A 13982-nucleotide genomic window follows, 5' to 3' on the forward strand; every position below is an offset into this window, starting at 1 on the left:
GCCCTCCCAAGCACTCCACAAAGACCTTTACCTTTCATCTCCTCCCTCTCAAAGACCCTTACCATTTACTCCGTCCCAAATGCACTTACCCTTTCCCCCTCCCTCCCAAACACCCTTTGCTCCCTCTGTGAAACCTCGCCTCCCCTGTTTCTTACCTTTTCCTGGAGATGCCCTGTTGTGGCTCATGAAGCCCAGGTCTCACTGCGGCACTGGATGGTTCTGAGGAGGCTTGCCTCACTGAGGTGCAGTGCTGGGCAGCCCCAGGCAGTTCACCTCATCTGACCATAGTGCTGGGCAGTTCTGAGGTGGCTTGCCTTAGCAAGATGCAGTGCTGGATGATCCTGGGACAGTTCACCTCTCTTAGCTGTGGAACTGGGCTGCCTTGTCCAGGGCCTTTATTCTCTCATCTTCCGCCTATTCTTTCCAGAGCCTCTGTCTCTTCCTATCCCAAAGTGAAGGTTTGTTCTTTTCTTTTGGCCTCTGATGCTCTATAGCTAAGTTGTGACCAAGACTATTGTCCTTATCCTGGTGAGAACCATTTGCATTTCTATGGAACTGGATAGCTTCATACATGGGAGGTAAGTCATACCTTTATCTCTTTCTCTTTCCTCCCTGCCAGCCGGCAAGAGACACTTTGTAACCTCAAGCCTGTACAGCATGCAGATCTTGGTATACATTCTTGGGTGTAAGACATTTCACTACATCCTGGCAGATAATTGGTAGAGGACTACTGACTGATATACGAAATTCTGTTGGTTTGTTTCTGTGAGTCTTGGCAAAGCAAGAGTGAGATGAGTCTCACAATCTGGTGAAGTCCCTAGAGCAAGGCAAGCAAGTCTATAGTGTATGCAATGATTGACTGTGGAGTGAGTCTTGCACTTGTATTTGGATTTTTGAAGTCTGTAGGCATATAGAGGACTTCTCTCTGTAGATGGTCAGTAGGGAGGGAGTCCAGATTTTACACACACACACACGAATGAAGGAAGACCGTCCTCTCCTCAAAACAACTGTCTTGGATAAAGCAAAGCTGGCTTCAGATTCAGCACCCAAAAAAACAAGCAATCAGAGCTTTTGAAGCAATAAATTTCATATTTACAGTCCGATATCTTCCCATAACTTTTGTACTGGCTGTTTTGAGTTATGTCACTTACAGAGCAAATTTTGAGTGTAAAGACTTATAAGATTTCCAGTTAAAAGAAATAATTAGCACAGAATCTTATGTACAGAATCATAATAACGTTTTAAAGCCCAACACAACTTTTTTCTATACAAAGGAATATTAAATTTAATTTACAAGAAATAAATATAAAATTATATAATAATCAAAAAGTAGATGTTGTTTTACCTATATACAGTGCTATTTGTCTGTGACTACAACCTCTTAAAAGGAAGGTGTAGGCATCACAGATTATTATGAAACTCAGTTTGAGCTTTAAAGTTTAACTTACAATTATTTATATTTGTACAACATAATTGTGTACTGTTTGCAGTTATTCCTAACAGCATGTTGAACTTACAAAAGCATCTTCAGTAAAAAAATAAACTGGTTTACAGCTATGATGCTGCATCTAAAGTACCTTGTTAATAAGTACCACTGACATTAAAACTTAATAAAAACTCTGACAATCTTAGTTAATGCTGTTTCAAATTCCAAGGCTGCCCTAAACTTTACTATTCTATATTAAATTATGTCCTTTTTTTTTTGGTCTTTTCACATTATTTAAAACTGTTAAAACATATCTGTATTCACACTATGAAACAAAAGCGACTTTAAAAAAATCACATGGGTTCAATAAAATGCAGGTTTCCTCTCTTTGAAGTCTTTCTCAGTGAAATGCGAGATTTTTTAGGGTCTGTATCATCATTTTCATGAAATACGAGCTGTTTTCCTGAAAAGTCGTGAAGCCTCACATCACCATTCTGCACATTAAAAGAAACACCATTCTTCTCACTTGGGATGTTGCCTGAAATGTTTTTAAAAATCCTTTAAAATTCAGCCATGACAAGTCACTGTCCCTCATTGTCCCCCCATGAAATGACTTTGAAGTCAGTAAAGTAAGGCATAAATTGGCCTTAAGAAATATCAGCAATGGCTCCCCAATTGAGTAGGTTGGTTTTAATCACAGTAGTAAATTCCCCTGTGAATGAAGTCTTCACTGGTGCAATGAGGAACAATTTTAGATCATTTTCTCAGGGTTCTGGTTTTAGGCAACCGCCACATCTCAAACATAAGAACTGAAGCAGATTCAGAAGTTTTTAGAATCTTACTTTTACATTAAAATGGGATTATTCTGTTTGCTTCTGCCTAGCGACCAAGAGCCAAAAAAGTATTTTCATCGAACCAACTTGTTTTGATATATTTGAATATCACATAGCTTATTTTAACCATGACATGATGGTTAAAAAAAAAAGAGCTTACACAAAGTAATGCATTTAAATTAACATCTTACATTAGGGATTAAAAGGATTCCAGAACCATGCTGCTACATATAATATTTGTTCAAACAATATACTTTATAAATTATTTGATCATATATTGATCAAGTATTATTGATGTATTGTCCTTTAATTTGTCAAGATGGTAAGTCACTTTTAATATGAAAAGATTATAAATTGACCCATTGTTTATTTCAGTATACATACCATTCCCATTTGTGAGCACTGAATAATCATTATTCATTAGCATTGTGGTAGAATTAGTAGAGTTACTGTTTGATTGTAAGGAATTGGAAGAACTGGATACTCCTTGGTTAACATTCTGCTTCTTTAAACCATTAGTAGCAGTTCTACTCCAATCTATAGAATAAATAGCATAACTGAAAATAGTGTAGTATGTTAAAGCACCATGAAATGCAATAAAACTCTGAGTTCTAAATAAACTATTTTTTTCATGTTATGCTATGCTTTGTAATGACTATATGTATCGTATTTTACCAGGTTTACAAACATATCACTTACACTTTGCATATTCTGTCTTTGATGAGACTAGCTCTTTTTAGTTTATAATAAGAGTATTCAGTTTGGCACTCATTGGCATTTGGGATTTTATCACAATCTGTGTCCCTCCTTATGCTACAATTCTAGCATCCTTTATAAAATTTATACATTGTTCCTTGTTAGCAAAGCTTGCTAACAAAACATTATTTCAGGGCAAAAGGTGAAAAAGAGGATCGGGGGAGGATTTAGAAATCGAGAGTTTGGGGAAGGGGCTATGGCCCAGTGGTAGAACATCTGCTTTGCATACAGAGGTCCCCAGGTTCAATCCCTGGCATCTCTAGTTGTGCTAATGAGACAGCCCGTTTGGTGTAGTGGTTAAGAGTGTGGGACTCTAATCTGAGGAGCCGGGCTTGATTCCCCACTCCTCCACTTGAAGCCAGCTGGGTGACCTTGGGTCAGTCACAGCTTCTGGGAGCTCTCTGAGCCCCACCCACCTCACAGGGTGTTTTGCTGTGGGGATAATAATAGCATACTTTGTAAACTGCACTGAGTGGGTGTTAAGTCATCCTGAAGGGCAGTATATAAATTGAATGTTGTTGTTGTTGTTGTTAATGGAAGACAATGTGTGCTGGAGGAAAACACCACCATTACAGAAAAGTTCCATAGGATCCAACTTAGTGTACTCTATCTTTAATAATAATAATAACTCATTGTTATTAAAGCAATTCTTCAAATTCTAAGCTGATTAGTACCAAATTTGACTAATACTGAAGAATGCTGTGATACCATAGATTTCCATTCCTGAAAATGCTTGTCAAGGCATAACACAGAAGCAAAAAGTGCATTACCCTAAAATATGGTTTAAAAGTATAAAATCGATATATCATTAAAATATACCAATATACATTAATGGGTAGAAGTTCTGGATATATAATATTTCCTAATAATAGTTATAATAATTATAGCAGCCTTATTCCATAAAATTATACTGTCTTGTTTGTGTCTTCCTTTGGTAATGACTTACTAGTACTATTGATACTGTCTAATATGCTACTATTCTTACTGGAACAATCCAAGATAAGCATTTGTATCTAGGTAAACTGTAAGATACAACAAGAATAAGTACATTAATTTTAAATTTACACATATCTAAAAATTAAGTACAGCAGTGTGCTAAAATGGATAAAATCATTAAGATCTTTATTAAAATTTCTAAAAGAAATAATAATGTTCTGTCTAATTACACTAGCTAAGGCACAGAACCTTGCAACCTTAGCAGTGATTTCTTTACAGCAATCAGATAAGAGGAGGGCAGAATAAGACTGACTAGATCTGCCTGGGTGGGCAGCAATAACTGGTGAAATGGACTTTGTTCGAATCTCCTGATAATACTGACAGTATAAAAAAACATACTCTACTGTCTCTACCTGTCCAGATTGGCAGGGGCAGAGGCGGTCTGCATATGGGATATGAGTGTATCTCCCCTCCAAGACAATAGATGGGAGAGCATTAAAATGTGCTAGGGTAAAAGCTCTGCGGTGTTTTGGAAATTCCAATGAAAAAAAATAGCTGGGTGGAGTAAAGTTCTGTTTTCTGTTCCCCACTGGTGGGACATGTAATGCCCGTGCTCTATCTATTTGGAGAGAAGTGTCCCATAGTCTCTGTTTAATAATTATTCTGGCTCCTTGATGGCCAAGGTGCATCAGAGCTGTGATGGAGAAGCCCAATAATAACAATTTGCAATCTGTTGTTGAGATCCAGCTTGAACGGAAACTGTCTAGGAAGATTAGAGGAGATAGTCCTGAAGGGGAAAATTTTATCTTGAGCCATAGACAGATGGCATGGAACCAGGTCCAAGTTTCCAATGATACTAATCCAGCCTCTAGCCTAAGCAAAGCATTATGGATACATCTTGGTACCCCTAGTAAAGATCTTTAAAAATTTTATTGGATTACTTCAAGTTTGGAGTAATCTTTGTACAAGGATACCTGCGCACCATACATGAGCTGAGGTATTGTCTTGCCTTGAAAAACCTTCAGGGTGTGTGGAATATAAGCACCTCCTTTTGTATGGAAGAATCTCAGAATGGCTGAGGCTGTTTTATGGGCAGATTCTGTGACCTGAGAAAGGTGTACAGCCCATGAACCTGAGGACTGAAATGCAACTCCCAAATACCTGAACACCTTTACTTGCTCAATCTTATGTCCATCTATTTGCCACCTTGTGAGCAGTCAGCACGGCCTCCGTCATTTTAATAGCAGTTTTTATATGACTGCTCATGATATTAAAAGTGTACAAGCCTCTGGAGTTTAAAATGGCTGCAGCACAGCCACCAGAGAGCCCCTGTCATTGCCAGATCCTGCCCTGGGGAACCAGGCATGTAAGGAATGCCACATTGGAAAGCAGAGGTATTGTGATGCGACTGGCCTCACTATCCACCCAAGCTCCAGAAGGCCCAGAGCAATAAAGGTCTTGCAGAGTCACCCCCACTTAGCACATTCCTCTCCCTCCTCCCGTGATGAGATCTCCTATCCGTGATTGAGGAACTGATCAATTGGCATTCATAAGCATGTACAGTCGTTCCTGGCACAATGCATCTCCTCCCTAAAAACACTTAACCTAGCTCCGGTGTACTTCATCAGAAAATTATTCCTTTGTGCAAACCCTGGAACACGCTTTGCATTTGCTTTCACACACCCTAGCAGCCATCGACCAGAGCCATCAAGCCTTTTGTCTAACCCAGGAACTAACCATTGGAGTCTTTGTCCTAACTGCTTGGAGGACTCTCCTCCACCTCAGGGCACGTCTTACCTATAAAGGTAGGCCCTGCCTCATTGAAATCATGCAAGCTTCCTGGCTTCTCCCTTAGGGTCACTTCCCTAAGTCTCTCTTTGTTCATGCTTGCTTGCAGTATGACGAAAGTGCTTGGAGGGCTCATACTGCATCATTGCAGTATGACGAAAGTGCTTGGAGGGCTCTTCTCAGCCCTACTTCAGTATATGACAGAATGACCATATCATCTGCATATAAGAGCATAGAGATGGTCTGTTTGCAATGGTAGGATGGAAATCCGGATTAGACAGTGACTGTATCATGGAATTAATATAGAAATTGAACAATAAGGGAGCAAGTATGCAGCCTGGTTTCACACCCCTCTTAACCAGCACCCTATGAGATAGGTGTCCTTGTGGGTTGTACCTTACTGCTAGTTGGTTATCTTCATAAAAGGCCCTTATGAGGGCCAGCAATCTGCTATCTATTGTAGACTCTTCAAGTTTTAGCCAAAGTCTATTGCGCGAGATACTATCAAACACCATTTTATAATCAACAAAAGCTGCATAACAAAGCTCCTGATGGCCTAGCTGTATATTTCTCTACCAAATGCTGCAAAAGCAGGCACTGATCCAATGTGGATCAGCCACTTCTAAATCCAGCTTGTTCTTCTGCTAATATGTTTTCCCTGTCTATCCAGTCCCAAAGTTTCCAAAACAAATGTCTAGCATATAGTTTTCCCACCACACTGAGCAAGCTGATGGGTTAATAGTTAAAAGGGTCTGATCTTGCCCCTTTCTTGTATATTGGGATGATAACTGCCATACCCCAGTCTCTAGGAATTGTGCCTGTTTGGTCAATATAAGTAAAAAGATTTGCCAGCACCGGGGCCCACCAGTCCACATCTGATTTTATCAACTCAGGCGGGATCAGATCACTTCCGGAAGCCTTCCCAGCTTTAACTGAGATATAAGTCTCTTAACTTCTGTGGTCGGACTCGTGACTGGTGGCCCTGATGGAAGCATGTCAATGTTCATTGCAGGGCACTGCATCTGAGATGTCTCCACTGCATATAATGCATAGAAGTGATCTTCCCAAATCTTTGCAGTGATTTCACAAGAAAGTTTGGGGCCTTCCAGAGAGAGACCACCTGACACTATTTTCCAAAACTGCATCATTTTAAAGTTTTGCAGCCAAATTTAGATGTGCCCAAGTCTTTTTAAGTGCTTCTTTTTTCATTTTAATTAGGTTTTTATATTGCTGCTTTAAGGCATGTAGTTCTGGAGGCACTGATGATAAGTTCTGAGACTTATAACTGTTGTACTTGTCTGTTAGCTGTTTTTTAGCTTTTTGACATTCGTGATCAAACCACGGCTGTGAATAGTTTTTAAGTTCCTGAGACTTATTGGTTAATTTATTAGGGCGGCAAATATCAAGCCACCCCTTAATAATTTTTTCATAACATTCTAAGATGGTTTCCGGGTTGGAATTTGTGATCAGTTCATTATGAAGTTGACTAATCCCTTCTGAGTTTAAGAATACTTTTGTTTGATTGGCTACTTTACTGGACCATCGAATTCTTTTATATTTGGAAGCTTGTGGCAGTTCAACCTCAAATTTCGTGGTTAGATATAGTGGGAAGTGTTGGAACTTAAGCAATACGTAGATTGGTAGATGATCGCTATCTTGTTGAGATTCAACTCTTAAGGAAACAGTACCCTTAAGCTACATGATCCAAAATAGGACTTCATAAGAGTAACTATTAAGGAGCCTCGTGGCACAGAGTGGTAAGCTGCAGTACTGCAGCCCAAGCTCTGCTCACTGGGTTCAGTAGCCGGCTCAAGGTTGACTCAGCCTTCCATCCTTCCGAGGTTGGTTGAGTACCCAGTTTCCTGGGGGTAAAGTGTAGATGACTAGGGAAGGCAATGGCAAACCACCCCATAACAAAAAGTCTGCCAAGAAAAAGTCATGATGCGATGTCCCCCCATGGGTCAGTAATGACTCGGTGCTTGCACAGGTACTTGCACCTTTACCTTTTTAAGAGTAGCTACTACTGAAAGCAATTTTTGCCCTTTCATGAGTGGAAGCATTTTCTGTTCATGAAGGAAAAGTGGAGTGGTGGCTCTTGCCCTGCTTGTAATTATACCATATATACTTAGATAACAATATTTTATTATTTACCAGAATTTTCAGCCAGCCTGTATTTTCCACAACACAGATATCGTCTCCACTGCTTGCGAACATTTTCCTTTGCTACACAGTAGAAGATGAAAATGAAAAATCCTGTAAAATAATATGTTACAAGTTTAGATCAGGGTACTGAATTTTTTATTTGACTTGATAAACCATTTCATATCTTTTCTTTATATGAAAGGCATTTAATTTGTAATATCTAGTGTGCTGTCGAGAATACGAGAAATGTTCTTTTTATTGTATAAATGGCTTTTTATAAACCTACCAATACATACCTTGCAGAGTGTTGAAGATGGCAAAGAGGTACATAAATATAAGATTTACAGGACCCCATGCAAAAAAGGCAAATCCCCAAGTAATTCCCAGTAAGAAGGTAAGGCCAGCAACACTCCTGAGATCTTGTATGCTAGTTTTTCGCTGGGCACCAAGTTGTTTCTTCTTTTTGATTCTGCAGAGCTGAATCAGCACTACAATAAACATGCTGATATTCAACAAGAATATTATGCAGAAATATCCCACAACGGTAATGTAAAAGACAACGTTATTTTTAATCCAGCAACTAAAAATATAAAAAGAAAGAAAAAAAATCAGTCAGAAGCATTATCAATGATTTTGAAAATGGTGAAACACATAGGCTCAAAGTCAAAAAGCTCAGTAACATTCAACACCCACCTCCCCCAAGCAATAGCATTCCTTCTTGCAACATTGCAAAATTCTTGGGAGAGTTTTGCTGTACCAAAGATACTTTCTGGATTGTGTCCATAGACTAGTTCTAATGAGCATCGCACAACTCATATATATCTTTACTAACTGCAGATGAAATTATTAACTTGGGAAAACTTGCATTCACACATGATTATTTTTTAATCGCAGGCTGAATTCGATTTCTACTGGGCTTAGAGCATTTCTTTATCACTGTAGTAGTGAATCAAGAAAGGATAAAGTGAAGCTACAGTTTTGACTTACAATTCATCAGATGAGCCATTGGGGAACTTTCCATATGATTCAAGCCCATAGTTATCTAGCCTTATTGCCAATACAATGGCTACTACTAGTGCTGGGACACCTGGAAGAAAGAAAGCAGGTCTGCGATGGTTACTTAAAGAACATGTTGATCAAAATGGTGTACCTAGTTAGCTACATAGCAGATTTAAAAAATCAAATAGTTATACAAATCTAGAAAGGAGCATTTGCTCTTGGGTGATTATTTCAAGACAAAAGTGGTATCATAAGAATTTTAATCAATAAGCAGAATAAATTACTATGCAAGTAAAAACAGTGGATTGGATCCAGTTACTTTCTTCCGTTAAGTGAGTTTTCTTTCAGTGGAGCATGACTCCTCATTTAGTGGAAGTCATTTGAGCTAACACACTGTTTTTATCTGCATGCTAATATACCTAGATTATTTATTAAAATGCTTATGATTAATAAACTAACGTCTTTAATTATCAACCTGAACAAAATGCATAATATATATCATGAGAGCCACTGGAAAGCTTCACTGATGAGCTGTAATGAAGGACCTGGGGATGATACATAACACTAACATTTCATAGTGTGTTTCAGGTGTTCAAAGTGCTTCAAATGCATTATCTCAGTAATCTTTACAAAAGACGTGCAAGGCTTGGTAGTTATTCTAAATTAGTTGCTCAGATTAGGACCTTCCCCCCCTCTGAAGAACTTAACAGATTCATTGCACTTGTTACATTTGCCTACAGCATTTCTTTCAAGGAGCTCCGGATGCCATATATCATCTTACTTAACTACCTTCACGTTTACAATAATGCCGCATGGTTGTGAACAGACCAAGTGACTTGCCTAAGGGCAGCCTGTCTGAAAGTGACGTGATCTTAAATCTCCCTGGATCCTGAAACAGTTCCAGCAGAGTGTCCACCATATTACTCTGTATATTATCCACAAAATGAATTGTAGAGATAAACCAATATTTATTTAAAATATGCATACATACCCCAGCCAATGATGCAGAACTTCAGTATATATTTCCTAACATAGGTATTGAACACTTTGACGAGGGCAAGATACATGTGGAAGGCTTCAAGCCCCATCCAAGTGAAAGAAACCAAGAGGAAATAATGAAGTAATACAGCAACTGAGATGCACAGCCCTCGGATGTGATGCAGAGCAATCCATGAATCCAGAAGGAAAACTAAGTTCAGTAGAAGTAGTGCAACACACAGTTGAATAAGAATTTTAGAAGGATAATCTCTTCGGATTTTCCTATAAAAGTAAATAAAATATTATAAACTGTTATCCTTGATTATTATGTATTAAAATATACATATTGATACAGGTAGTATTTGTTATTCATTGTATCTTTGTTTTACTTATCCATGGTCCGTTTTAGATGCAAATTGCATCCTCTTTCACATGTAGTGATCTTATATATGATCTTACCGAATTTAGCTAGTATCACAATTTGCATATTGCAATCATTTTCTATTACTGGAATATGCTGTGAGTTTTATCATAACATAAATACCTATTAAGTAAATACTGTATTTAATTATTCAAAAGAACAACTGTTTTGTTTATCTTAATAAGAATTAATGTGTCAATTTTACATTTAAAAAAAAATCCAATGTCACCTTTCTACCCAACTCGGGGTCCCCAAAGTGGTGAATGTTGAACCAATTAAAGTATTTCAAACATTAAAACAGTGTTTAAAATACAAAGATATATAAAATATTTAAACAATTATATAAAACATATTTAACCCCAGCAAGTAATGATCTTTCCACGATAAGGGGGCCATCTCCAATCCCCCCACTTTCATATTACCTTCTTTCTGCCCAGATCAAAACACCAGATCAAGGGCACGACTTGTACTGTGTGTGCAGCCTGTTATTACCTGAGACAGTTGTCATAAAGACCATGAAATCCAGAGCTGCTCCTGACATGTTCATGTGGAAAAAGTTTTGTCAAAGACCTGTAGAAAAACATCCTGTTCCTTTAATAGAGGTTTAACATGTCAGCTGAAATTGTTCATGGCATGGAGGTAAATAATATCACCTGGTAAACAGTGTCCAATAAACCTCTATTAAAGGGACAGTACATTTTTCTCCAGGCCTATTAGCAAAACTATGTGTAAATGTTACAAATTATGAAGGCTTGTATTTCGAACAACATTCCTAAAACATGATAAACTTAGAATAAACTTTTCTCAGTTTCTATTTTTGCCCTTCAGCCACAAGAAATTATTATAATCCTGAGTAGTTTCACTACGTCTTTAGTGATTTTTTTAAAACTGAAATTACTCTTTAAGGTAAAACAAAATACTGTTGCCTCAGTGCAGCATAATTTTTCTTTGGAATGACTGATCACTTTAAAGAGATGTAATATTATAGAAGATATTAAAAAGTAATTTGAACTAAGTAGATACTTACTCAAATGCAACGTATGTAACAAGGGTAACAGAAAGAAAGATTGCAGAAAGACCACAGCCTATATAGGTGATAAAAGTCAAAACCAGCACTTGGATAGGAGATAAAGTGGTGTTTCTTGATAAATCCTCAAAAGAAACAGAAATAGGTTTTAACCATGAGAAAAAAGTTTAAAAATCACAGCATACATAAATTGTAAGAGCCATAAATATCAACATTCAATTATGCAATGTATGTTATTTTTAGGGGGAAAGGAAAAATGTGATATTTGCTATCTTTAAGAGGTTACAACGTCAAACTTCCTCTTCCCACATGAATGTCTTTCTCTCTCTTTCCCATCCAGTTAAACAGCTTACAGATAAACCTTGTTAGTGGTAGGTGAATTGTCTTCTTAAAATCTTTGCCCTTGTCCTCACCACTACAGACAGGAAGTTCCTTCCTTTTGGGAAGCTGTACAGCAAATATGTATGCCTCCTGAATGCTGCTGTTGCCAACAGGCTTGAAGGGTGGGGTGGGGGGGGAATGTCCTGTTCCTTTAATACAGGCTTAATAGGATGTTATTTAACAGGTGACCTTTCCGTGCCCTACCATGAAAGTTTAAGCTGCTTATTTCCATACATTAGGCCTCTATTAAATATTCTTCTCTAGGTCTGTTGGCAACTGTAGGAATGCAGCACAGCAGTTGTTTCAAACTCTGCAAGGACGTTATGTAGATATTGTTGAAAGTCTGTTTCTATACAACATTTCTATGTATGATTTAACTTTCACAGTTATTTTCACAACATTTTGTTTTTACAATAAAAGAAGACCTCTTCTTTGGTTTTGCCATAAAGGCAATTACTCCATGTATATCCCAATTTTCTCCCCAATGGGGGCCCAAAGCAGCTTATTCCACTCCATTTTATTCTCACAAGAACCCTGTGAGGTAGGTTAGGCTAAAAGTGTGTGACCGGCCCAAGGTCAGAAAGTGAGCATCTCTGGCAGAATGGGAATTTGAACCTGTATCTCTGTAATGGAACTGTGAGAAACTATTGTCATTTCAAGGAGTTAGGTGGTGTATAGCAATTTGCCTTTTGTGCCCAATTTGCCTTTCGGACTTGGATGCTTTGAGCAGATATTTGTTTTTCCCCCCTTTACTAAATACTGGAGCTTGAGAGTCTGTAGTTTATACCTTAACTTGTGGGTTAAAAGATAAAAATTGTCCCATGTGCATTTAAAACTTCTCCAGGGTGAATACCACCTTCTGTCTCTTGTTGGTGCTCTGTGGTTCACCTTGACCATGGCTGGCTTTAAACCAAGACTGAAACTACCTTCAAAGACTTGTCTTAGAGTTAATAATGGATAGTGTTAATTAAGAGTGTGCACGGGTTTCCCACTTTGGGTTTACCCGAAGCAGGAAAACAATCCGGAATAACCTGAATCCTGACACGGCAAGCTGCTTTGGTATTCAGGTATTTAAACTGCTTCGGTATGCTCCATAAAGATTCGGAGCACACCAAAGTGAAAAGGCTGGGGGAAGCTTTGTCCCGGCCCAGCCACCCACCCCCCACCCTCCCGGACTTACCTGACTAGCAGGCCAGGAGGCAGCTGTGAGCCCTGCAATGACCAGCTGGGTGGTGAAGGAGGCTGCTGCAGGTGGCACCACTGTGACAACCAGCTGGGCGGCAGGAGGGCCTGCCACTGCTGCTGTGACAACCAGCTGGGCAATGGAGGAGGCCGCTACAGCCACTGCTGCAAGCCAGCTGGGCGGCGAAGGAGGCTGCCACAGGCACCACCGCATGCAGTGCAGGGAGCACTTTAAGTTTGCGCCATTGCTCCAGCTAGCTGGCGGGTTCCATCGGGGGGGGGGGGTTTAAACACCCCCGAAGCTTTCTAAGTGACCCAAATCACTTTGGAAAGCTTTGATTCAGGATTCCCAAATCGGGCCTGCAATACTGGGCCCAATAGGAAATCCCAAATCTTTACGAATCGGGTCTGATTTGGATATTTATTCTGAATTGGAAACCCAAATTGCACTCCCCTGGTGTTAATGTCTCTGCAGATGTAACACTATATATGCCATAATTATGTCTTAGAAGGAAAGGGAAAGTGACCATTGATGGGAGGAGGGAGAAGAGTGCACAAGTCTTCAGGGCATTCCCAATCTGGCAAACAAGATTACAAAACTGGGGAATATGTTACATTTGCTGCAGGTGGTGCTTTGAAAAAAAATTGCACAAACCTATAGATCTCTCTCATATATGGACCCAGGATATTAAGACACTTAAGTTAGAGCCTATTTACAATCCAAACAACCTTGTATTAACCCAGTTGTGACCTATGAGGAGAAAGGATTTTCTCTTGCCTTCCCAAATGCTACATGCCAAGCCACTTTCAAAGCCTAGAAACACGAGCTGCTGTAAAGGTGTTACCAGTAAAACTCCAAAGCTTGTGAGATGGTTGCAGCTACAGACTGTTTCATTTGTTCTTCTCTCTTTAACCACACAACCTTCATAGGCCCAGCCTCCTTTGCCACCTTCCAGAAATGAAAAGCTTCCATTATTTAAACAGAAAATGGTACTCGTACAGTTTTAAATAATTATGCAAAGATAAAAATAATATTTGATTTATATACCACCCATCAGAACAACGGAACCCCCACAGAGCGGTTTAGAAAGTATGTTATTATTATCCCCACAA

The 13982-nt window shown here is 38.9% G+C and overlaps 1 protein-coding gene across 1 annotated transcript in view; it reads right to left on the reverse strand.

The window, feature by feature from the left end:
* Positions 1 to 145: 145 nt before the first annotated feature.
* Positions 146 to 13982, reverse strand: part of ADGRG2 (adhesion G protein-coupled receptor G2) — a 79436-nt gene continuing 65599 nt past the window's right edge. Inside the window, exons 20-27 of the mRNA XM_054974265.1 lie at positions 13715 to 13818; positions 11307 to 11431; positions 9872 to 10140; positions 8869 to 8968; positions 8178 to 8461; positions 7891 to 7992; positions 2644 to 2796; positions 146 to 1964 (exon numbers count right to left, since the gene is read on the reverse strand). Coding sequence (XP_054830240.1) covers positions 1780 to 1964; positions 2644 to 2796; positions 7891 to 7992; positions 8178 to 8461; positions 8869 to 8968; positions 9872 to 10140; positions 11307 to 11431; positions 13715 to 13818 — 1322 coding nt within the window. The 3' untranslated portion in view covers positions 146 to 1779. The remainder of the gene's footprint in view (positions 1965 to 2643; positions 2797 to 7890; positions 7993 to 8177; positions 8462 to 8868; positions 8969 to 9871; positions 10141 to 11306; positions 11432 to 13714; positions 13819 to 13982) is intronic.

The sequence above is a fragment of the Eublepharis macularius genome, chromosome 3 (genome assembly GCF_028583425.1).
Source record: "Eublepharis macularius isolate TG4126 chromosome 3, MPM_Emac_v1.0, whole genome shotgun sequence".
Lineage (NCBI taxonomy): Eukaryota > Metazoa > Chordata > Lepidosauria > Squamata > Eublepharidae > Eublepharis > Eublepharis macularius.